The sequence below is a fragment of the Pseudochaenichthys georgianus genome, chromosome 3 (assembly GCF_902827115.2).
Source record: "Pseudochaenichthys georgianus chromosome 3, fPseGeo1.2, whole genome shotgun sequence".
Lineage (NCBI taxonomy): Eukaryota > Metazoa > Chordata > Actinopteri > Perciformes > Channichthyidae > Pseudochaenichthys > Pseudochaenichthys georgianus.
In genome coordinates, this window is record NC_047505.1 from 33,832,616 (window position 1) to 33,858,040 (window position 25,425).

Below are 25,425 nucleotides of genomic sequence, written 5' to 3' on the forward strand. Positions count from 1 at the left end.
TATCACAAGGGAAAATGACACGAAGCATCAACTTTAATAAAATAAAATTACATTCAATGTGCCTTTCCATGAGAAATCACTTTTTTCTGGCTGCACAAACTGTTTTCATGTTCACAAATTTCCCTAAAAGGTGAGTAATTAGGTTTTCCTCAGTACAAATGGTAACAGTTGAACTACATTATGTACAAGAGACCTCATGAATGGAAGCATGTGTACAGTATGTCAGTACTATATGTGCTTGTTTAATCTTTGCACACTGGAGGATACTAACAAAGCTCTAAGTATTGCTTAAGCATCAGTATTTTTGCTCAGTTTGATTATTATTAAAAACAACTTTCATATGCATGCAATGGCATCATAAAAAAAACAGAACAAGGATCACTTTCAAGTGTCTGTCACTAAGAAACGTAATTTATTTAATAGGACAGCGTCGCAAAGTCCTTTTTGCAATGCATTCCCACTCTACGAACAAAAAAAAGATTTTCCATGTAAAAGTCCCAAAATTATGTTAGAAAGGCAGAATGTCGTATTAGTCTCTTTGATAAACATCTCAGGTGAAGAGTTTGTTTTTATCAAGCAACAGCAACCTGAAAGAAACGGCAAAAACAAAACCCAGTTCAACCTTAAAAGTTCAGCTGTGGGCTCTTCCAGATCACTTTGTATGAACTATGGCAGTTATCAAATCACAAACTCAACAGTCAGTGTACAGTATATCATCCCTTCTGCCATAACTTAGAACCATTAGCAAATCACCATCTCCGGACAGTGCCATGATTTTTTTCTTTGTATTATAGTATGTTATTTAGAATTAATTCATTAGTTGCAATGTCTTTTTATGATAGTCTGTGACATTGAAGATGCATCCTATACATTCTTAAACATATTGATGTTCAAACTGTTTCCTCAAGAACGTCTGAATATTTGTAATGAGTTTCAGCTGAATGATTTCCCATTCAAAGAATGTCAATGGCTTGATGTCTTTTCCCATAATCCACAGCCCGATCTCCTTGCATGTCTCTATCTTCATCATCTAGGAAAAAAGAAAGCAACACAAGCATTAGAGATCAAATAACAAACAATACACTTAACGAAGTGCTGAAACCATACTCCATTGTAAAATAAGATGCATAAAGCTAAGTGGATTATCTTAACAATGTCTTCCCTTTCAGTCCAATCACATCAATAGAATACAAACTAATACAGTAAACATCCATCAAATAAATGGTCACATACAATGCACTTGGGTCACAAGTGTCAAGATTTATGTTTTCATTGTACTTTATACAATGGGTTTGAATTGAAACTCCCATAGAGGACTTGCAACCCTTTTTGTACATGATTCAGCTGATTTTGTCAGACATTTATCTAAAATAAATATAAATCAGATATAACATGTAACAAGAATCATAGCCATTAAAGATCAAAATAGTATCCAAATGCAATGTGGTAATTAAATAATAAACATGTAATCTAAAAAGGCAATCAGAATGTTATGGTAGGAAACAATAACAACAAAATAAAGCATGGACATGCATTTCAATGTTTCAAGGAGAACAACACAGACACATTCACAAACACAGTGAGCTATATTTATCTACTGCTCTAGATGTGGGTCAGATGTGTGGTGGGCACAGACAGGTGGTATAGCTAAAAAGAAGCACAGGCAGGAGAGAAAAATACTAGATGGACATTGAATTGCTCTCACAGAACCACAAGTTTCCCTCTACATGGTGCTCAGATTGTACTGGGCTTACACAATAAACAATGTCTGCATACTGCATACATGGCTGTTTTGTTGTTTAGGTCGTAATTCTTAAATATCTGGAGTTTATGACTGATTCATGGACCAAACTCAGGGTACTGTGAGCTACTCTAACTGTTGGGACAAATGCATGGGGCGGCAGCAGGAGAGGGGTGGAGGGAGGTAGCAAGGGAGGAATGGTGGATACACATCTGGACAGGCAGTCCCCCGGCCTGGCTCACCTTGAACGTCTTCCTCCCCACCATCACCATCCTCTTCCTCATTGTAGGCCAGCTCAGCCTGCTTGTCGGCCTCATACTCACCAACGTTCCCATCATCCCCATTGTAGTCCGCTAGCTTAGAGCCGTGTTGCGGATCTACTGGGGACTCGTTCTCATCAAAGAACCGGCCTGCAGGAGGCAGAGAAGGGCCTCATCAGGAAGGGAGGGAAGCGGCGGCAGTTGTAGGAAGACAGCGAGGAATGGATGAAATATTGCATAATGAATGCATGAAGGAATAAGTGATCGCATGAAGAGGATGACAAAGATGAGGAGGTGCATGGACACAAGGTGACAGATTGTAATAAGAAGACAAGTGTTCCTGAAGAGTGAAGCAGAGTAAATCATGGACTAGAAAGCAGAGTGAGTGGAAACAAATGGGGTTCCCTTTGTAATGAGTAGTGTTCATTTCGTTGACTAAAACAATGACGAAATATGTTCGTCAACGACCTTTTTTTCCATGACGAAAACGAGACAATGACGAGACGGCACCGACGGCAGTAAACAATAACTGCAACGAAATCATCATGCAATATCGTTGACAAGTGAGGAGACGAAAATGTAGTTTACTAAATAAAAACTAGGCCTATGCCAAAATCTCTTTACTTTCGTTGGCGAAAAACGAGGAGACGAAATATTATCAAAGATAACGTTACATTTCTGATCAGTCAGTTTTTCTCCCAGCAGTTCCATTTCCGGTGCTGCGGCAGGGCAGCAGCTGTTTCTGTGCTGCACGTGTCAGGAAGACTTGGGTCTTAACTCATGGTCTAACTAACCTTATTCAACATAAAATAAAATGGCAACAACAGGGCTTGGGAGCAGTGGTCGCGTTAACCGAATACCCCCCCGTCAGCGCGAGTGAGTGATAGATTGTGTACTCGACGGGTAATAATGGATTATGACGGAAATGTTACAATCCTGTCCGTCAAAATGACTGACAACGAAAAAGTCTAAAGCCACCACTGCTTGGGAGAAAGAAACGATGTGATATTTGGGCCCATTTTTGCTACAATGAGGTGGAGAAAAAAAGTGAATGCATTGTTTTATCAGAAGGGAAGCAATGTGGCCATAACACAGCTGGTAAAAACACCACAAACCTGACCAGATACTCTCTGCAAAGCTGTATTCTTAATCATTCAACCTGTGTTTTTCATCAAATAAGGACAAGATATAATCCTATTTATTTATATATACTAAAATGACAAATGATTGGTTTTGGCTAGACTAGTTTGACTGAAATGTTCTATATAATCTGATGACTAAAAAAGACTCGACAGTTTTCATTGACAAAAAGTAGACTAAAATAATTAGTTTTCTTTGACTACTTGACTAAATAAAAACAGGATGAAGGTGACTAAATATGACTAAAACTAAAAAGGAAATTTAACAAAGGACTATGACTAAAACTAAATAAAAAAATAGCTGACGAAATTAACACTAGTAATGAGGGACTGTGTAAAGCAGTGGTTTGGAGAAAAAAAAAAGTCGGGCCCCCCCAACACAAATAGTCAGGCTCAGTGGCGGCGCCAGAGATTTCCTTTGGGGGTGCTGTGGGGTAGCTTGACGTTTCATAGAGGGTGCTCAAACATTTAGGGTTTCCCATTAATGTACCGGTCGCTACAGTGGAATTTTCTACTGCAACAATCCCCACGCAAATACACACAGTGCGACTGTTACAATGAAGGCTCGATAATCAGCTCACGGCATATAGGTGTAAGCAGGGGTAAAGTGCTATTTTTATAGGTGGTGTGTGGACCTCACATAGGGAGGTCCGGGGGCAAGCTCCCCCGGGAAGATTTATTTTTAAATATGGAAGTTAAAAGCATCAATCTGGTGCACTTTGAGAGCAAAATGAAGAGATCTATGGATACATCTCTCATCACCCATATGAAACAGAACTGTAAACAGATTTCCTTTTTCTTTATGGATATTTTACAAATCACCCTTTTAAACGTTATTCTTGTTTTACTGTCATATAGTATTTCATACCTGTTTTTCATTTATTCTCTTATTTTTTAGAACTATAATGATCATATAAACGTGCGCCTCGGAAATAATTGTTCACATTAATGGTGACCAAAACATTTGAGACCCACTGAGATAACTTAGACTAAAGTTAACCATCTAAACACTGAGAGAGTCCTTTAGCTCACTGAGTCTCTCAGTCTGACAGGAGAGGACTCTCCTCCACTTTGTTGTTGAAAAACATCCGTTAGCGTAGCTCGCTAGCACCAGATGCTAACAACAACGATCTCCAGTACCGGTGCGCTCTCTCTCTCGCTCGCGCACACAAAATGGCTCGTCACACACACACACACACACACACACACACACACACACACACACACACACACACACACACACACACACACACACACACACACACACACACACACACACACACACACACACACACACACACACACACACACACACACACACACACACACACACACACACACACACACACACACACACACACACACACACACACACACACACACACACACACACACACACACACACACACACACACACACACACACACACACACACACACACACACACACACACACACACACACACACACACACACACACACACAATAGTACTGTATCATATTATTTTCGAATCAATCATTTTTCAAATTATGATTTTTTCTTTTTTAATAACCATTTTTCCTCCTGGTCTCTCGCGCCCCCCCTGGCATGCCTCTGCGCCCCCTGGGGGTGCGCGCCCCACACTTTGAGAACCACTGGTGTAAAGTCTAGAGAGCACCAAGCACTGATTGAGTTACTGATTGAACCATCTTTACGATGCAATCAATCGCATACAATAGCCCTGCTGTAAATCCAATCTAATGTTTATTTTTGTTGGTACTGTGAGGAAATGTGGATTCAACTCAAGGTAACAAGGTACAGTAAGTGTGTTTTTTTTTTTTTTTTTTTTTTTTTTTTTTTTTTTTTTTTTTAAATTGAACTGCATTTATAGTGTGCAGATAGAAAAAATATCGATTTGATGCAGCTTCAGATACAGGAGTAGTTGGTTTAAAATGGCCATTTAAACTAATGGTTGGAAAATGATAATAGTTCTTATAACTTCCAAAACTTGATTCAAATGCTGTATAAATTGCCAAAAGTAGAAAAACTGATCATTAAATATGGAGAAACAAAGAGTGTTTTGCCTTCTGATCTATAATGACACAGGCATCAGAGGCAGTTTGTGTTCCTCTCTGATTTCAGATGGCACCTCTGATCACGACAGGACTGGCAGGGACTCCAGATTCTCTGAGCCAGGCACTCTTCGAGCTGCGCCTGTCTAGTGAGCACCAGACACTGCCAAAAATGAGACACCTGGTGGGTGTCGCTGTTAATTTGTCATAATAGGATGCAAGTATAATGAAATCAGAGGCGGAAGATTAGAAGAAAAATAAAATGAACGCGTGAACTGAATGCAGTCAGTGTTTTAAGCAGCAGAGGTACAGAAGGTGAGGTGTAAGGGAGATGAAAGCATAGAGCATATGAAAACAGAGGAGGAGGAGGAGGAGGAGGAGGAGGAGGAGGAGGGAGAGAAGGCAGCAGAGCAGAGCAGAAGCCAGGCAGCAGGAAAGGATCATCTGGGAGCCAGGTGTGTGTGATTTGTCTCCTCTCCTCTGCAACTGAGCCCTCTCTCCTCCCTGACAGAGCTCCTAGCCTTTCTCAGACATGACTTGACTTACAACTGACTTTCATGAAAATCTGTTATGTAGAAGTGGGGGTGGAACCAGTTAGTAATGGGCATAATTCACACAGACAGCATGACTCAAAGTTGTATTTCACCCTCTGCATTGGCACACATCACAGAGAGCTGGGAGGCAGCAGCTAAGCACAAAGGCATAGCTAACAGAAATGAACAGTTCCTTGTGTATTGCATTTCTTCCATACCTTTAAAATAAATAATAAACTTCTCTCCAACCCCAAATTCCCTTGCAAATGATTTCTCTTTTTGAAAGTGTGGAGGAGGAACTCACTTTGGCGGTGGCGCACCGGCTCTGCTGGAGCCTGCTCTTTGGCGTGGTGAGGCTGGAGGGGGTTGGGCACCTGTACTGGGTTAGGAGGCAGAGGGATCCCCTTCAAGTGTTCGCTGTCACCTTTGACATTATCAGGAGCTGACAATAAGAAACACGGTTAGGATTTGCTGTGCGGACGATCTGTTGTAAACCACCTCCTTACATGCTTTAACTAAATCTGAGCTACAGCTCAGCTAATTTTCCCCAATCAAACTATTGCCTGTTTTATAACCTGTCATTCATAAAACACAATGTAGCAAAACTACTCTATTTGTGTCCTTTAATATGGCACCTAATTAAAACCAATGATATAGATGTGACGCATTCTGTACCATGTACTTGTCTTTGCTGTTCTCCTAGTTCGTCTGCCTTGATGACGGCCTTATTGTCCTCTTCAAACACTATGGGTTTGTCTGCCTGTTTGATGATACTGGGAATTTCAATCACTGCTCGAGCCTCCACTCGGTCCTGCTGCAGCCCGGGCTGATCCAGAGACAGGCCCTGGCCCCCGGGGCCATCAGCTGCCCCGACTCCAGGTCCCGCACCAGCTCCCACCACCATATCAGGGGCCTCATCGTGCTTCTGAGTGATGGCTGGCTTCTTCAAGGCTGTGGATCAATTGGGAGACAAAGTGTGAATCTTGGGAAATCAAATATACTTAAGATACCACACTTGGTGTCATACAATGGAGTGGACCCAGTTTTTGTTTCAATTTGAAATGTTTCTTACCTGTAAAGTACTTTTTAATTTGCCGATTCTTTCACATATTTCTTTTGAATAGCTTACCTGACGAATTTAGGACTAGAAAATTCTTATGTTATGTTATCTTATCATTAATGCGTACAATTCTCCTTTATTTTACCTTAATATGGTTTATTATTAAAATAACTAAAAACATAAACAATAATCTTAATTTATATTTTACTGCCTTAAAAAAATGTCCCCTTAAAAGAAGGCTTACCAAATTGCACATCGTCGATCTTTCCCACCTCACTGTCTTCAATACCAGGCATACCAGCATCACTGCCAGGCTTACTCATCTCTTCTAGAGCACAGGGAATGGGACTTCAGTTATTCCTCATTAAATAGTTGCATAAAAAAAGGATGTGTGGGTAAGATATCAACACAATCTTTGAAAGAATTATTAGCAATTGGTATCAAGTACTACATTTATCTTGTAAGTGCAAAGGAATAAAAGGAAAATCAATAAACACCGTTTAAGCTTCGGTTGACACATCATTTTTCCATTGTACCTTTTAAAACTGGAGTGTCATGTCGGTGAGTGGCCACTGTATGGCGCTCTCCAACCATCTCCTCCCCGGGTGCTCCATCTGCGTGTCTTCCTGCCCCTGCACCCTTTTGGCCGTCCATTACACTCTGAATAATTAAATAAGGGAGCTTTAGATTGATGTACAGTTAGATATTATAAATGCTTCAGTGCTGAATGAATGCAACCTGAAGAGCGGAGGGCCACAGCCTTCCACCATTAACTACAGTCATACGAAAATGTCCCTTTCTTGATTGCTGATGTTTTATAAATACTAACCTGTCTAAGCTTGGATGTTTGTTCTTCCAGGGTCTTTTTTGTTTCTTCATTCTCTTCTTTCAGTTGTGCAATCTGACGCCCACACTGTAAACTAGCAAACAAATATTCATCGTTAGTTTTACACACATACTTTCACCAAACTATGAAAGTAATTTGTGCAAATAGCAGGGAAACACGTTTTTTCAAAACTGAGAAGAAATATATTTTCTAAATACATTTCTACAACCTTATGACACCCAATGTATAGTGTAGATCTGCCTTACAGAAACACAAGTACAGTAAATAGTCAATTAAGATAACCAATTCATTATTATTAGCAAACTACATTGAATATTTAAAAACCAGCAACTTGTCATAAAAGTGGATAATAATAATAATAATAATAATAATAAGCACAAATTCAAGAGCTGCAGATATGTCAAAGGTTTTGACATATGTGTGATTATCAAAGTGAAAAAACACCCAAGGCAATCATTAAGGATGACAGGAAGTTGTAAAGATGTAACATACCTCTCATACTCCAGTTTCCTTTCCAAGGTAGTGCTATTTTTCTTCACTTCTCTGAGCTGCTCCTCCTGTTTCATGAACTCCTGCTTCAGCTCATTTAGCTGCTCTGTTTGCAGTCACACAAACACATTATTTTAGAGAGTGTTAAATAAAATATGTTTTCTGAAGACACAGATTTGGCATTGATAGTGCCCTCTGCTGGTCAGATAGAGCTAAAGTCTTACCTTTCTGCCTTTGCATTTCTGTCATTTGGGCTGTGACATCACTCTGCACCTTAATCTGTCAGAAGAGAGAAAATGTGTCAGAAGTCTTATGACCTAAAGGAGGGCTTCATAAACACTATTGCACCCTAAACTGGTAGAACAAAAGCTTAAAGGAGGTACCTGCTAAGCCATAGACGACTAAATGGTTCCACAGGTGCTATAATGATTAGACTAGAATGCAGTAAGTAATGCAGGAGAAAACAAAGAGGAACAGGTTTGTCTTGTTTATCTGTGTAACAAGACCTCACAGCACAAACAGATGGCACCACTGTGACAAGCAGTTACTGCTACAAGGCAATGTGCTTTTGTTTATCAAAACCAGGATGGGGTATTAGACTGTAATTAAAAGCCTGGGCGCCAATGTCATGTTGAGAAATACTTAGTAGAAAACAGCACAGAAATTGGTAGCATAAACTGGTTTGTGATCCTTTTTACTCGCTTCACTTACACTGAGAACAGAAACTAGAAACCCCGGTTCACTGTAATAAAAGTCAATACACTTGTCTAGCAAGGGCACCTTAATAAGGAGTAGCTTTACTCTTCTCATTGTACTTGTATAATGATAATAAATGCTTCTAATCTAATCTAATACACGGCTGTATAAAGGCAAACAGTACGGGTGTTAAGAAGGGAAACAGAGGAGAGGAACACTTGGACCTAAAGTCAAACACAAACTCAATCTTTGAGTATCAAACTATCCCGGTAGGTTTGAAAAAGTTTTAGTTCACCTCAAAAAAACTCAAAACCTCCGGTTATCTTGAATAATGGCCCCACTTTTATGTCACAAGTTACAGTGAAAGGTTGTATACCAGACACAAAGTATCAAAAGTCCACAATATATTGCAGAATTGGTGATATAATTATTGTTGTGTCAAAAATACAGATTAACTTTGATGAGCATAAAGAGAGGAATCACCACAGAAAAGCAGTACGTTCAGTCATATTAAGTTATAATTGCAGAAACAGAAGGCAATAAGGAAAGAGCTGCCAGCAAATACAGCATGAAGGTCAAGAGATGTTTCGTCTGGCACTTCCTAAAAAGTCCTTAACAGCTTCCTGTACAGACTGACAACATGACCAGAATCTTTACAGACTGTATACACTAAAGGGTTGGCATTATTCATTCCTGTATTTCCTGCATTAATCCAATGGGCACGAGGCTGTATTTGCTGTACTGTGTAGAGGCCATTCAAGACTCAACTGTCCCTGTTTTCTCTGCATTGCAGGCCTCTCACTGTATGTAATCAGGATATGTGTTGAAACAGGGTTAGACTGTTGACAAAAGAAAGGAGTGGAATAACTGCAACTCAAACCCTCCCCTTATCTTGATTACAGGAACATGGAACCGGATATTTAAGCTACTAACAAGAACCGAGGGAGCATAGGCTCCTTTTTATTCCACACGTCACCATCTTTACTCGCCTCAACAACAGGACAAAACCCAGTCTGACTACATGTCTGTTCATCTCGTCCACAAACTGTGCAAGTGTCAAAACATTTAGCCGCCAAGAGGGGTTTGGTGTCATAAATGATGAATACACATTGGGAAAAGAAACATTCAGTGGTCAGTAAAAGATGTCAGTTTGAAGATGATTATACAGTGCCACATAACAAGAAGGATAACTGTTACAGGGCCGTTGTTTTGCAACGATTTGTTTTGGCAACAGAACATGAGAGTAGTCTCACAAACATTGTGTGACGATTGGCCGGAGAAACCATTCTGAATCAAAACCTTCCCCATCATGATCAGACTGACAACTGATTCCTGTTGATTTATTCATCCAAGAATACATTAATACTAATGGCCAAATTCACTATTAAAACACACAGGCTGGTTTTATTTTGCTGCGCATGTACAACCATTATGTGTCCCATTATAAGCAGCATCACTCAGAAAAACTAACTCCAATCTGATTATATGTGCTCAAGGACAGCTTGTCAGCAAAACAACTAATTGCTACTAATGGCCTTCCTCAAACCACATACTCTGGCAGAGAACCTTGCAAACACACAAGCATTTATTGAGTTTACACATCACTCTTTATCAATGGGTAGCCATACATTTGTCTATTAGGATCCAACCTTTTCCACAATGAGTTTCTCTTCTCAAAATGTCTAAATTCTCCTGCTTTATGTCTACTGGATGAGGTATGACTATGACACTACGCAACAAACAGGATTACCATAGGTTAAACTAATTTATGCTTGCCATGAGAAATAAGCATGTCAGACTGAATGAAAATTACAGGACCCCCCCTACCTGTCCATCTATGCTCTAATTGTCTCCCAGGGCAACTGGACACACACTGATGTTCAGAGGGTGCTGGGACACAAAACAGTGACTTGCTGGCTGGTCCACTAAATGGGGCAAAAGATGGGAATAGCCTTGTGGAGCAAACAAGCGTGCCAAACTTAGATACTATACAAGTGGCTGAGAGGCAGTGAAACAACACCATTACACCTTTTCTTTAAACCTGAAAGGGAACACTTGAGAGAGATATGAGTTGTTATGTAATATCTGAAACTTGGCAACATAGACTAATAGAGACACATTATTGCTTTCTTTAAAATGACTCCATCACCATGCCTCTTTAGAGTAGATTAAAATTATCCTCATCCATCATCAAATACAGACGTTTTCATTTACATGCTGCATCTGATAGAGATGGAAGAACACAGAAATATAATTTACCCCTTAATAAGATTTAGGTTATTGTAATGTTGTGATGTGAATTGAAATATAAACGTTTCCTTATTGCCTTACAGTTATGTGTTCTTTATGTACTGACTAGCTTAGTGTAATGAACAATAGCGCTGCTGTGTTTTTACAGGCCTATTAATGTTTCATCTAAGAAAGTATGCCTCCACCCCTAAATTAAATAGTGTAAAACAGCAGTATCATTGATAGAATGTAGCTAGGTAGTGCAATTACAATTTGGACATGACCTTAGTTTATTTAAGTATTATATGTTGTATACTTCTACTCCAATACTTAATTATAGGTTTCAAGTACTCCTACCACCACTTCTTCTACCATCAATGTATGTCTATATATGCCCAAAATATAGACATACATTGATGTATGTCTATACTTGAGAATGATTAGTCAGAAGGCTTATGCCAGTCAGTTAGAGCTTGGGTTACTTGTTTCCACGTGAAGCACAACGTGCATCCTCTGATCATTGATTATACTGCTAGATTCTAGTAAATATCGATGAAATGAATCCAGGGTTGGGATCAGACAATGCTACTATACCTTTACCTTTTCATCAGTGCACTTTTTGATGAGCGTCTCCCGGGCCTGCAGCTTGCCCTCCAGGACGCTGTAGTCCACCTCCTTCTGGTCGATCTGCTTCCTGTGCGTCTCCACCTGCACCATCAGCTCCGAGTTGCGCTTCTCCAGCCGGCTCCGCGCCGCGTCCGTGCGCTTCACCTGCGTCTGCACCTCCAGCAGCTCGTCCAGCAAGTGGCCGTGCTTGTTGGACACTGTCCAGTAGTTGAAAGACAGTATGGCAATGATCACCATCAAGAAGATGAGGATGAAGGACGGGAGGCGGCCTCCCCGTCGGTTTGCACCAAACCCAACCATTTCAAAAACAAAGTGTAACGATACTTCAGCCTGCAGACTCAGTGAGAGTAGTCTGTAAAACACATCCGTCTACGTGACATGCCGTGCTTATGCGGCAACCGCTCGGAAAAGCAAACACTACACAGACACATGAGTCATGAAGGATCAAGACTTTTCACATATCTACTGTGTTTTTACTCTCCTTCCTCCTTCTGCAAACACGCATCTTCTCTGTTAAGGGTCCAATGTCAGTGGGGAAGATGAAATACGCCCGCAGGGACGTGGCCTAGCTCAGCTGGCTCCGTTCAACACAGCAGACGACACTAGACGTGGACACTCGGCACCGTGGCAGTGAGGAGAGCAAACACTAATCAAACAGCTAGCTGGGTTAGCTGAAGCTCATCATTTTACGCTGCCCACTTGTAAACTGTAGGATGCATACGCTGAGGTTTGGAGCTCCTTTAATCACAGCATCGCCGTCAAATAGGACCGGTGATGATTGTCGGTACCGATATGACGTTAACGTTAGCTCCTATTGACGTTAACGCTGCTAACCGCTTTACACTAGCTAGCAACAACGGTTGATGCGAAAAAAACATTAATTAGCGCCTGTCTCACACAAAAGTGTCGTCTCTTCTTGCAGATGACGGGCGTAATCCTCGATATATATTTAGCCAAATGCTGACAATCACTAAGGACACAGGCTTTGTATCAGACTCTCCACCTTTCGCTTCCTACCAAACATGATTTATGCGCTGTGTGAAGCTAGAAGCCATCAACCTGCGCAATTTCCGGTTTCTGCTACTAAATACATTTCAAAATAAAGGTCCTATGTAGCAGCCATGGTAGCAGCACAAAGGACGCGTGGCATAATTGGTCTGTTGATAGTAAAGCTTTTATCTTTGACATATGATCCAATTTTTACACCGCAGCCTTAACGTGTACACTTTATTTGAAAACAAACTATTTACTTGTTTTAAACCCAACCAAGAACCTGTGTTGTCAAAACAAAGGGCATTTCTGACAGAAAGGGCTTCTAAGTTCTTTAGTTTGGTAGAGGTGGCTAAAGACCGGATACACAAGGCTGTCTGAAAGAACACCTAACAGTTATAATGACATTAGGGTCCAGATTTGTGATTAGCAAGTATTGCGTTTCAGTCTAGAATACAAAATGTTTTTTTTTGTATCATTGTCTGCTTAAAATAAATACTTGTAATTCATTCAAAGGGGGCTAGTGCACATACCTTTCTATATCAGTTGATATTGACTGAAAAAACTAAGCGTGTAATCACAAACAATTCCCTCCTGTTAACAAATAAGTGATAACTAAATGTGGTTTCTCTTTGAGTGGCATTAAAAAACATTATGCATTGATTACCTGGAATATTCAGGTGTGCCACTGCTATGTGATTTTAAACCGGACTATCTAGATTTTCTCCACGCCTCATTGAAATGTTGTCAAACTTAATATTGGTCACTTGGTCTATTTGCAATGAGAATTGCTACTGTATTGGTTGCATTGCAAATATAGCTATTTCTGCAATCACTACAGAACAAAACACCTATTTTCTTCACCACATTGATATTTGGGGAAATGATAGTGTTTGGTCCTTTGTTTGTATTATTTTAGTCAGTTCTGGTGGATGAAATCAGATGTTCAATAATTCTGACAAATACAGTCTGACAAACAGAATCCAACAGATAAAAAAGGTTAATTGAAATAAGAACAAAAACCACAAGATACAAACTCATATTTTATTGTAACACTGATAAGAATTGTAACACAATGAGGTAAATTAAATAATCCACAATATGTGATGTTTTTTTAACCAGCTGCACCACACATATTTACCACCCTATCAGTAACAGTTCCACAAAGCCTGCAAAGAAATGGCTAGAAATGCCCAGTCCATTCAGTTCACAGTTTATTACAAACATATTTATTTCTGTTTCTTATGAGGACAAGAGGAATACTGAAAACACAATCTCCCTTTTCTTTGAGTCACAGATACAAACTTTCCAGCTGTGTGTTTGCTTTTGAAACTCTTTTTGAGATGAAGCTCTGTAGAAAAGATCCCCTGAGGGAGAAACATTCTTTTGTTTTTCTGATGAGAAAGAAGCCACCACAGATACTGGCAGGCTCAGTCTGAGTTTGCTACCGTTTCTGCTGATGACTTGGCACGGTCTCACAGGGCACTAGGAGATACAGTATGAGACCATTTCAGTTTGCCTGTGCACACAAGAAAATAAATGATCTTTCACTGCAGAAAGAGTTGTTCATTACTCTACAGATGTCAGCTGCACAGCAAAGCGTGGCTGCAACACCAGCATTCGGAAATGCACTCAGAGTTTTGATCGTCCTTGTTCGGAGAGTGGTCAGAGAATAGTTTCTTTGCACAAGAGGCTTTGTTCAGAGCAGTCCAGTGGATTGGTGGAGGCGCTGGTTGTTTGTGGAAGATGTTTAGGACGGCGCATCGAAGGGGACGAACTCAAAGCACCACAGCTCTGCAGGTGAAGATCCTCGTGACCGCGCTTCCTGGGACTGCCATTGATGCGCTGGGCCATCACCTGTGCAACAACACATAGTCAAGAAATAAAGATAGTAACACATTGTCATTTGTCTGTTTTGTGTTAGTTTCTCAACAATTCAAGAAATAAAGGTTATCCTAACAGTTACAGTTTAGATGTGGGCAATAATACATCCATCATGTTCATTTTCTGGCATGTAATCAAGCAATACCATCTGAAAGGGCTGCTAATCTGATATAGTTATACTGCTAACAAATAAAAAACTATAACAGGACCACAAACTGCTGTCTTGCTGTCTAAATCAGTTACCTGATCTATGACGTTGGCACTATAAATGGCCTCCTCCATGTGTTTTTCATCCAACTTGATGACACACTTGATGTTGTTGACAACCTGCTGGACTTCAGGAGGTAGACTGCAGCTTGAGTGCTCCAGGAATTTGGCCACCAGTACTTTGGTGTCTTTGTACATCTTAAAGTCAGCCAGGGAGTGTGGGCGATCGTGGGAGGAGTGTGTGTGAATGCCGCGGGGTTTAAGGGGGAAGTCAACTTTCTTGCCCTCCTTTTGCTGCTTCCTCACGCTTATGTGACTGGGTTTAGCTCCAACTACGCCTGTTGTAACGTCCGTTGGCTCTGTCGATAAAACAGGAAGAAAAAAAACATGAAATCAATTAAAAGAAAGGTCAATGCCGGTGGATTAAGTGCGTTGGGTGAAGTGAAATCACAGTTGTCTAATTCATTGATGTGACACATTTTCATTATCAGCTGAATTATAATTGGTTCAGGATTTTATTCTGTTTTCAGCTGTGCAATAAGGCATTTTTTTTAGATAATCCAATAATAGGGTTTAAATAGTTTAATTAAGAAATAACTAATACTTCAGTTTATTTAAAAAAAAAAAACTAAAGATCCCCAAAGTTGGTTTCCAAATGATGATAACTTACATGCGTTTTAATAAAGTTTGTTAAATTAGATCTTCACACTGCCAGATATTGCCAAATATTTTACAAAAAAGGGTGTGAATGCTGTTTAGTAGCAGGTGTCCCACCATCACAGAAAGCCACATTTTTTTATGATGGTACCTTGCTCTGGTGGTGTTTCAGTTAAATCTTCAGCTTCAGGGTTATTTGCAGAGATGCAAACAGTGTTTTCACCTGTAGAGGGAGACAAAACACTTAGTGTGGACACATCAAAGCAGGTATGCTGTCGGTGGTTACAGATTCCACTATTGCTTGTTAACAATGAGAGGCTGCCACATGTGGGGCTGCCACTAATGACTAATTCAATAATCAATAAACATGCCAATTTGTTTCCTGCTTGATTAATACATTGTTTAGTCTATACAATGTCAAGCTTTCAGATTCCAAGATAATGACTCTTCAAGTTTAAAAAAAACTCAGTGATTGTTAGTTTAAAATGATGCAATATGCAGCAAATGCTCACATTGGAGAATTTGAAACCGAATGATGTTTTCCTAAAAAACGACTCATACATGATAGATTACAATGACTAATCACTTAAACTCTTAAAAGCCGATTATTCTTATTATATTGAGGTGGAGTATCATCAGCAGTATAATTGTACAATTCTTGCCAAACTCACTTCCTGTTGTAGAGGAGCAGGAGATGGGGTCACTGGTGGAGCGGACTATGCGTGCCAGTTTTCGGTACCGCCTGGCTGCTCGGAGCCCCCGAGGCCTGTCTGAGGGTGAGGAGCCACTTTGGGCTGAGGTAGAGGGGGGCTGGGATGTGGAGGATGACCAAACACTGAAACACAACCTGTGGCTGCGTGGCCTGCTGGGAGGGGAGGGGGAAAGAGAAGGAGCCATAGGACTGATGGCTGAAGTTCCCCCAGAGGAGGCCACAGAGATTGGGGAGCAAGGCTGCGGCGGCTGTGGGAGAGTGACGGGGAGTGTGAGCTTCCGGCTCATCATTCGTGCCTTAATGAGGGAGTGTGTTGACGCTTTCGGTGGCTCCTCTGGTAAATATTTGGCTGATGCAAGCTCGTCGCATATGTGCATTGCAGACCGGAGTTCCTCACAAGGATGTGTGTTTTCCTCCTGGTCTAGATTGCTATAGTTTTCCGATGACCAGTCTGGGGAGCGCTCCAGAGAATGGGTGTGTGATGACTCACTGTATCCTGTATCACTGGGCCGAGCGTCAGTGTTAGACAGCCCACGATGGTCACGTGTACAAAGTTCCAGGCTGGTGCAGCTGCCCTCCATAGGGGCAGTGTGGATCATGCCATAGGGAGAGGAGTCAGAGCCCTGGACCTCCAGGGAGCACAAGTCCTCTGAGGAGCAAGTCTGGTCCGGATCCGCCACCTCGGACACCATCAGTGATGCACTGTCCACCGAGGCTGAGGATGAGGGGAAAGTTATTATCAGCATAGCTACCAATAAACAGAGACACTTGAAGATCCTCTACAAAATCAAACCGTCTTTACCCTGAGTGCTGAATCCTGCAGTGGTGTTTCTCTCACACAGACTGGATTCAGTGGCCTGCTGCTCTATGCTAGTGGTGAGCTGTGAAGAGGAAGTTATTAATAGACATGGACCACATCACAGCAAAGTTTGCATTAGAATTAATTTGAACAGATAATAGAAATGCTGGATATTTTGTATGAACAGTATTCAATAAAAGCAGCTGTCGAGAGCCTTCACAACCAGAGTTGGTCTGTAGAGGGCCCTATAGGTCCACAACAGACTAACAGAAAAAGACTTTGTAGGAAAGTAATGTCTCATGCAGAGTTAAATAAGAAGCTTTAATTGGATTTGCTAATGTGCTTTTAAAGGTACAGTGTAAGACATAATATATACGTTTATACAACTACATAAGGGGCCTCATATCATCAGCTAAATTTGCCTATCAAACACTGCCAACTCCCAGTTACAGATCAAGAAACCTTTTTATTTGAAGATCACTGTCAAATAAGCAAACCATGAATTTAACATGTATAAGGGATTGAAAGCCTGCAGCGTTAAATCTTGTTGATAATATAATGGAAGATTTTTCCTGCATGTTAGAAAGTTATTTTTACTTGTACAATGACATGCTGAGACGCAACAGCCTGTAAAATGCTTTGATCAGTGTAACGCGACAGACAAAAGAGACCGCCTCAGTAAATCTGAAACAGAAGATAAATATTCAGAATAAATTGGCTGATTTTGTGCGATAACTAGACTGTTCAAAATGCAGATGCAAGATGAACACAGCAGTAATGCTATTATGACACAAGTAAATAAAACACCAAGCATTTAGCGATGAACATCTCATCAAAATTGAAGGTTTCAATTTTTACCAAACTACTTTATTCTTATGCAATTCCAACACACTCCCATCTGCAGCGGGATTTGACGCTCATGGAAGCACGGCATTCGTTTGTGTCGGCTGCCCTTAAAGGCAATGTGAGCGTCCATTCCCATTGGATAACGGAGAATTGTACACCCGGAGGTAAGTATTCCCCTTACTGTCTATTGATTTTACAGTGATATCTGCACTACTCATCGACTAAAAAACACCAGATTATCCTTGTTAATTACACAACATTGATTGGTTTAAATTGTGTGCAATGCTTTTGTATTTTTCCCCTTCTATTCGGAGAAACAAATATTTTTTCGGAGTAAAGGATGGCAGAAGATACTACACTACCCAGAATCCCCAGCTATCGTTTAGGACTACACCATGTGCTCTGTTTGACAAACCCCGTTTTTTTTCACCATTCATTCCAATGGCTGGCGTCTATGTCACGTGATCTTCAAATTTCTCCCTGCATAAAAAAAAAACATGGCTGAACTTCGTTTTATTCTCGGTGGAAAATGCCTATTTTAAAGTTAGTTTGGCCATTAAAATGCGTTTTGATGTCATTTGATTAGAGAAATATGAGTTGTTATTTCAGATTATGTGTGCAGTGGATGTACATGATCTTTAGTTTGCTAGTTATTACGAAGATTACTTCAGGAAATTGCGTCCATAGAACGTTTTCATTGTTATTTCATTGGTGGTTGCTAGGGACGCTGCTATCGATATTATTTCTGTTATGTTGTGTAACTGTTTAATGGTGTTATCTTTATTGCTACCCCCTTCCCCGTCAATGTATAGTGTTGGTCCACAGCGCAAACGTGTTAGATTAACAAAATCCGCATCTAAAGATGGACAGTCTGCCGTGGTTCCATCCCATTTCAAGTGCTGTTCGACGCTCGGCGTAACCCGCCTCGGAGCACACTCTCCAATCCCAGAGCTTAAGGACTATCACAGGGTTTGTCAAGCGAAGCGGAGAGAATACTTACTTCCCGGTGTAATATTCTCTAAAGCAAATGAGCTGCTCCGACCCTCGGTCCTGACGGACTCCAACTTGTATTTATTAACCAAACAAATAAACACAAAGATAATAATGTGTTATTGTTGAGTAAATGGAGAATTGCACAGGGGAAAATAACGTAGGCTATCTATGCCACAATTTTAGGTGCAGATTTTGTTAAACTAATACGTTTGCGTTGTGGACCAACATTGACGGGGAAGGGGGTAGCAATAAAGATAACACCATTAAACAGTTACACAACATAACAGAAATAATATCGATAGCAGCGTCCCTAGCAACAAGTAACAAGTAGTTAATAATAATAAAAGACATTAAGAAAAAGGCATTTTAAACAGTCATTAAAAAGCAACACAATCTACATGCATTGCATTACTCTAAACGTGTAATAAAGTGCTTTAACCAGTAGGTGGTTTGGGTTAAAAAGCTGTCAAGTTTACAGTGTTAACAAAATAAAATATACTGCTGTTTCTGGTTTAGTTTACTACGGATATATTTAGTTATTGTTTTGATATTTGTAACACAAAAGCGATGGAACAAACCCACAGCAACACAGAAAAGATGGTCTTAACATGACCCAGCGGTCTAGTAGTTAATAAAAAACAATAATATCAAAACAAAATATTACTACTAACTTTATTGTGAAATTCAAACTGAACAGTAAAAGAATAGTTTCCGGTCTATTCTGAGCCCGATCTCTGTAGATAAATAAAAATAAGGAACTACGACAGATAATAATAATGTAATATATTTAATGCAGCCGAACCATTTATTACAATGCATTCATGTGATGACTTTCAAAGAGTAAAGCAAGCACTGCTGAATAAAGTATGATTTTATCTTTTACGAAACGTTTTTTTTCATGGTGTAGTCCTAAACGATAGCTGGGGATTCTGGGTAGTGTAGTGTCTTCTGCCATCCTTTACTCCGAAAAAATATTTGTTTCTCAGAATCGAAGGGGAAAAATACAAAAGCATTGCACACAATTTAAACCAATCAATGTTGTGTAGTTAACAAGGATAATCTGGTGTTTTTTAGTCGATGAGTAGTGCAGATATCACTGTAAAATCAATCGATAGTAAGGGGAATACTTACTTCCGGGTGTACAATTCTCCGTTATCCAATGGGAATGGACGCTCACATTGCCTTTAAGGGCAGCCGACACAAACGAATGCCGTGCTTCCAAGAGCGTCAAATCCCGCCGCAGATGGGAATACATTGCAATCAGTTGAAAGCTATTTTCGTCCCTTTATGAAGCTGAAGGAGCCTAGGAGCGTCACAACTGCACGCCACGGGACCCTGACCAAACGTCACTCCTGGACGATTATAGAGTGAGAGTGTGTTGGCAATTCACTCATGATTATCTAGATATAAAACTATTCTAATGAAAAGTGTGACTCATTCTCCCTAGATACGATCTCCTGACCTTTCCTCTTGCACCATTTTAATGTTGACATTTAAGGTTATGAGTGAAGTGCAATAACTTTGGAAATCCTCTGACCTTTTTCTCAAATAATTTAGTTTATGACTAAACATGAATGCAAAACTAATCACATTAATACCAGCCTCAGCTTTTAAATATGTGTACCACTAATTGACAAAAGTTATAATGCTAACACGGTGAACTAAGATGGTAAACTCTAAGCCCGCCAAACATCAGCATTTTAGCATCCTCATGTTAGCAGTGAGCTCTTATCATTATTGTGCCAAAGAAGTAAGCTGAGCTATGGATTGGCCTGTTCTGTTTGGAAAACAAAGAAATATTTTCATGCGCCTCATTATCCATACAGAACGTATTTAAGACAGTGTTGTTTGTTGATGTTCTCACCTGGCTGGCAGGGGTCTGCCCCACCACAGACTCATATGGAGGAGGCAGGTCTGTTGGGTACAGGGTCCCTGGGCTGTTGATGGGCACCCCATAAATGGCACTGAAGGGAGAATGGGGGAAGTCCAAATGCAGGCCTCTGTGAAGGACACAACATCAGAGTTTCAATCAAACAAAAACAAAAAAAAATCAGTTAAAATACAAAAATATATCAACAAACAGGGTGAAAAGAGTGACGAAAGTCACTCAATCCAGAGTGATACAATTATTAGGGGAGAAAGGATGTATCCTCTTGTTGCCAACACTCCAATATAGCTGATATACTCAATATGGGTATAGTATTATTTAATGTGCACCACCAATATCCCCAGTGATGCCAATTAAGAATAGGCAGCCATGCGTGCAGTCATATCTTTTAATTACAACCCCATTCTGCTCTAAAGTGGCAGAGCATGAAATAAAACCTGCAAGTTTCCACCAATCATCCGAGGCATGATGATGTCATGACACTTCCCCGGCCCTGGGCAGGGACACCATAAATGCTTCTTCTGCCTTGTTTATATTTATGGCATAATTGACAAGCAGATGTGGCTTCTTGCTAAATGGCTACAACAGCAGCCTTCTCTAAGGCAACTCTGATAAATAAAATCAAGTTTTATTTATATAGCACATTTATAAACGATTTTTGGTCGAGCCAAAGTGCTGTACATATAATAAAAATAGCCTACAGTAGAGACACTTTACAGCAAATACAACAGCACAGATTGTTCAGAATATCAGTATGAGAAAAACGACACCCTCTGTCCTTAGACCCTCACATCGTACAAGGAAAAACTTCCAGAGAAAACCCACAGTTTAAGAGGAACAAATGGGAGAAACCGCAGGGAGAGCAACAGAGGGATCCCTCTCCCAGGACGGACAGACGTGCAATAGATGCCGTGTGTAAATCGAAGAGATAATACATTTTACAGCATATAGACCGAATGTTAGGAAATGCATGTGTCTGTAATAAGAAGATGAATCCACGAGGATGTCAGCTACAATGAAGGTAGTAATGAAGGAGGGGGAAGACCAATCTTTCACAACAGCTGAGATTCAGGGATGTCTCAGCTGCTTAGTGTAGGGAAATGCTCTGAGCTGAACATGGATGTTAACACCACAAGTGATGGTCACAGTCAGATACAGACACATGCCACCGCTGCTTAATATGATGGATTTGGATGCAAATGTTGCCCAGGGCATGTGTATATTCTCCAGAATCAAGGAGGGTCTACATGAAGTAGAAATGTCAGTTTTTAACCTGACAAATAGCTTACAGTTACTGTCCTAAACCAGACAGATGTAATCTTGTCTTTATAGTAAACGTAACATCTTGTTACCAAAGGTCTCTCAAGTTTCGGAAGTTTATTTGCAATTATTGCTGCATCTCCTTCAACACTTTTACAATACATAAAGACTCTCAGTATCTGATTCATTCAGATGTCTGTGGAGGGGCAGGTAGGAAAGTACAATAACAGACTCAAAACAATTATGTATCATTGTCAAATATATCAATATCAAAAATACCAATGTAGTGCATTTTCTGAAAATTGTAAGCTTTAAGATTGTAAGCCTGACAATCAGTAACCACTCATTCCTATTGCTGATATAGTTTAAATACATATTGCAGAACTCAAATATTTCTCCATAGCAACACAATTGTGCAATTGTAAATGAATATCTTAAAATCTTTTTAATAAAACTTAAATCCCATAAACACTGCCCACTGTTTTATATCATATAGCCTTTAGTCCCATTTGATTTGCTGCCCTCTCGGATGTGCTTTATGTCGTCTTTTGCACAACATGTATTTAATCCCACTGAAATCAGTAACATACACTTACAGCAGTTAACCTGTAGTCTTTTTTTGTAACAAATATACTGACTTTCTGGATTGCCCGGCACTATTTTATAGGAAGTCATTTATATAAACCATGGTGGACAATACAGCCAGGATACTTTTTACAGGATTCAAATTAAAATGTTATTGGTGTTGCCTGTAAGTATCCACAAATCCCAGAAGATACATTGGCTCCAGAGTTTGGGGAGCACTGAGCACTTAGTGTTAGCACTGGGAGAAGATGTAATGCTGATATTGTTATTCTGCCTCTCACCTCTGTCCATCCATGGAGGGGGTGCAGGTGTACTCTGGCGGGTAGTATGGTGGTGGAGGAATGGGAGCAATGAACTCATCAAAGTCCAGTGTTTGGTGGAGGATGGTTCCATGGGGAGTCATACAGTCAGCATTAAGGGCCCGCGCTCTGTGCGGCATAAACTGGAAGACAGCATAAAAGGACAGATGTCAGGCATTTATTACACAAGGCACTGAGATCTGAGTTGTGCATTCATTATTTTAGACCAGAACTGTTCCAGGGAGGCATGACTGTGCAAATATGTTTTTTGTCTCGACTGTTCTCTGTGCTTGTCGGTCACTTAACAAGCTTCACTGCAGTAACTGCTGGTCACGTGCCTTGCTCAGAGACACCTCAACAGCAATCTGGAAGCGCTGCTCATTTACTTTCCTCAGTCAGATGTTTTTTCAACTAACAGCCAGCCAGCGTTGCTAATCTCCACTCCACTGCTGCTATTGACTCGGTTACATTTACTGAGCTAAATAAATGTTAACACCTCTTGTGTTTAATGGGAACATAAGGCCTCTCTTGGAAACTCTGTGAGATTGTTTGAGATAGGACAATATGTTTGTCCTTTGTCTTTTAGTTTTTTACTGTTTCTATAGCTTATTTGAATCTTCTGCTCTTTTTTATGATCCTGTTTATGTGATCCTGTCTTTTTATATTGTTTTGTGTTTCTTTTACATCTTTTCCCTTATTTCCCAATGTCTTATGTGAAGCATTTTGAATTGTGCTGATATTAAAAGCTGCTACTCAAATCAATTTGCCTTGACTTTTCTCTCTGTGAATCATTAGTTAGATGACACTATTTCCAGCAACTTCATATTTTAGAAGTTCTCTTTGTGGTTTGCATGTGTGCATTCACGTGTTTCTATAAAATACTGTAATTTGATACCTTCAAACATGTAAAGTCTGCAACATGTAGCTAAAAACGAGCATACACATAAAAAACTGCCCCCAATTAATTGAACATCCAGGTAATTAATGAATTATTATTAATTCTCACCAAAACACATTAGAGATCTCCACAGGTCTAGACTGGTTTCTCTGGGAACAACGTGACACCTCTTTCATCATCTCAAATTGTGCCACTGATGCAGATACCAATTGGGAATTAAGTCCTTATGTCAACGTGGGAAGATGTCTCAGTACCATTTTAATTGCTAGTCATTTAAAAAAGCTTTAGATACATTTATTTTTTAACATGTCTCTTCTTAAAAAGTCACAGTTTTAAAAATAAATAATCTTGTTTCTATGGTCCTGTCTGTGGGATCAAAAAATGCATTCTGCAGTTATCCCTGTTATCACTGCATTAACTGATTGTGTTTGCAAGCATAAGGATCTTTGTTGACTTAACTAGGGACTGGCATGGAGATGAAACTAATGCAATGTACTTTGTATTCTGAGTTAAACTTCATTTATTTTACTAGCTATTACAGAGCTGAGATCCCTGCTTATTTCCTGCTACATTAACCTTTTGTCAAGCACCACTTTTAATATCCAGACTAATTTCAGGATACACTTAATGCACAGCAGAGATCATAAAATGTGTATAAGGCTCTTGCATCAAGGATTTCTGCAAAGCTTTTTCATATGCGGTATCAAGTTGGCAGTGATGCTCTACCTTTCCAGTTGCTGATGGGTTTAGAGGCATTCAAATAACTATTGTTGTGAGAAACAAAAGGGAGATTGGCTATGCTTATTTCCCTCATGACTGAAGGCATTTAGCTTTTGGTCATAATTGAATTGTTCCGCCTAAAATAAGAAACAATGGTCATATTGAGGAGAGTGTACCTTAGAGGAGAAACCCAGTGGGATGTTAAGCTGAAGCTGCTTCTTCAAATCCAACATATTTTTGGAAAACTGAGAGAAGTCCTTCAGCAATCGACCTTCACTGCGCGTGTTTACATTAACTTGCCAAGCAGTACATTTCAACCACAAACATAACACTCCGCTATCTTAAAACCGATAGCGGCATGGTGGTCATCAAAAACAAAATAAAGGTAGCTAATGTTGTCGTCTGCATTTCCATAACACTCACCATCTGCAGCACATCAGTGGAGACCATCTGCATACAGCACATGGCAGTGGCTAGAGCACACACAATGGTGGAGATGACGTTCAGGGCACACACACTGAACAGCAGCTCCTAAAGGAGAGGGGGGGAGAGGAGGAGACTGTTAGAGGAACAAAGGAGAGGAGGAGTGTGACAAATAAGAGAAATGAGTGGAGAAGGTGGGGAGAGGAAGAGAAGAATGTCATGAACACTAAAGATGTGCAATATGAGAACCAAAAATAGGTTAATGTGGAACAAAAGAAGAAGACACAGATAAGACTGAAGGTGACAGAAACAGTGTTTAAATCACCAGTAGGTAACCGTTTAGAAAAGCACAGCAGGGTGGCACTGCAGTATGAAACCACTTTTACAAACATCTGGTTTAGACACAACACAGAACCAATAAGAGTAATCTGCATTGTTAACATTTCTTGAATAACATTTAAAAAGGTTAAAGACTGATACAAATAATGATTGTTCTTTGCTTACATGAAGAGCTTGCAAACAAATTCAATAATAAATAAGGGAAAACAACCTCATAACGTCCAAGGTTAAGCATGAGTGTGCACCAAAGACC

The 25,425-nt window shown here is 40.1% G+C and overlaps 2 protein-coding genes across 6 annotated transcripts in view; both read right to left on the reverse strand.

The window, feature by feature from the left end:
• Nucleotides 1–15: 15 nt before the first annotated feature.
• Nucleotides 16–12,717, reverse strand: golm2 (golgi membrane protein 2). 4 transcript variants are annotated; one of them, XM_034110590.2, is made up of 10 exons: nt 11,646–12,717; nt 8,345–8,399; nt 8,124–8,226; nt 7,614–7,704; nt 7,321–7,444; nt 7,029–7,109; nt 6,400–6,675; nt 6,029–6,166; nt 1,984–2,151; nt 16–1,030 (listed from the first exon to the last, which is right to left on the reverse strand). In XM_034110590.2, exons 1-10 carry the CDS (start codon nt 11,970–11,972, stop codon nt 954–956), a joined length of 1,440 nt encoding a protein of 479 aa, XP_033966481.1. In that variant the 5' UTR covers nt 11,973–12,717; the 3' UTR covers nt 16–953. The 4 variants fall into 4 exon arrangements, with proteins under 4 accessions (XP_033966481.1, XP_033966474.1, XP_033966495.1 ...); XM_034110583.2 differs by having other exon boundaries at nt 7,029–7,112; XM_034110604.2 differs by lacking the exon at nt 1,984–2,151.
• Nucleotides 12,718–13,725: 1,008 nt separating this feature from the next.
• The window catches only part of fam189a1 (family with sequence similarity 189 member A1), a 107,636-nt gene continuing 95,936 nt past the window's right edge, over nt 13,726–25,425 (reverse strand). For both annotated transcript variants that reach the window (XM_034103679.1, XM_034103670.1), the window contains exons 5-12: nt 24,834–24,941; nt 22,775–22,935; nt 20,625–20,760; nt 16,925–17,003; nt 16,082–16,837; nt 15,562–15,633; nt 14,790–15,112; nt 13,726–14,519 (exon numbers count right to left, since the gene is read on the reverse strand). In XM_034103679.1, the coding sequence (XP_033959570.1) occupies nt 14,328–14,519; nt 14,790–15,112; nt 15,562–15,633; nt 16,082–16,837; nt 16,925–17,003; nt 20,625–20,760; nt 22,775–22,935; nt 24,834–24,941 (1,827 nt within the window). In that variant the 3' untranslated portion in view covers nt 13,726–14,327. The remainder of the gene's footprint in view (nt 14,520–14,789; nt 15,113–15,561; nt 15,634–16,081; nt 16,838–16,924; nt 17,004–20,624; nt 20,761–22,774; nt 22,936–24,833; nt 24,942–25,425) is intronic.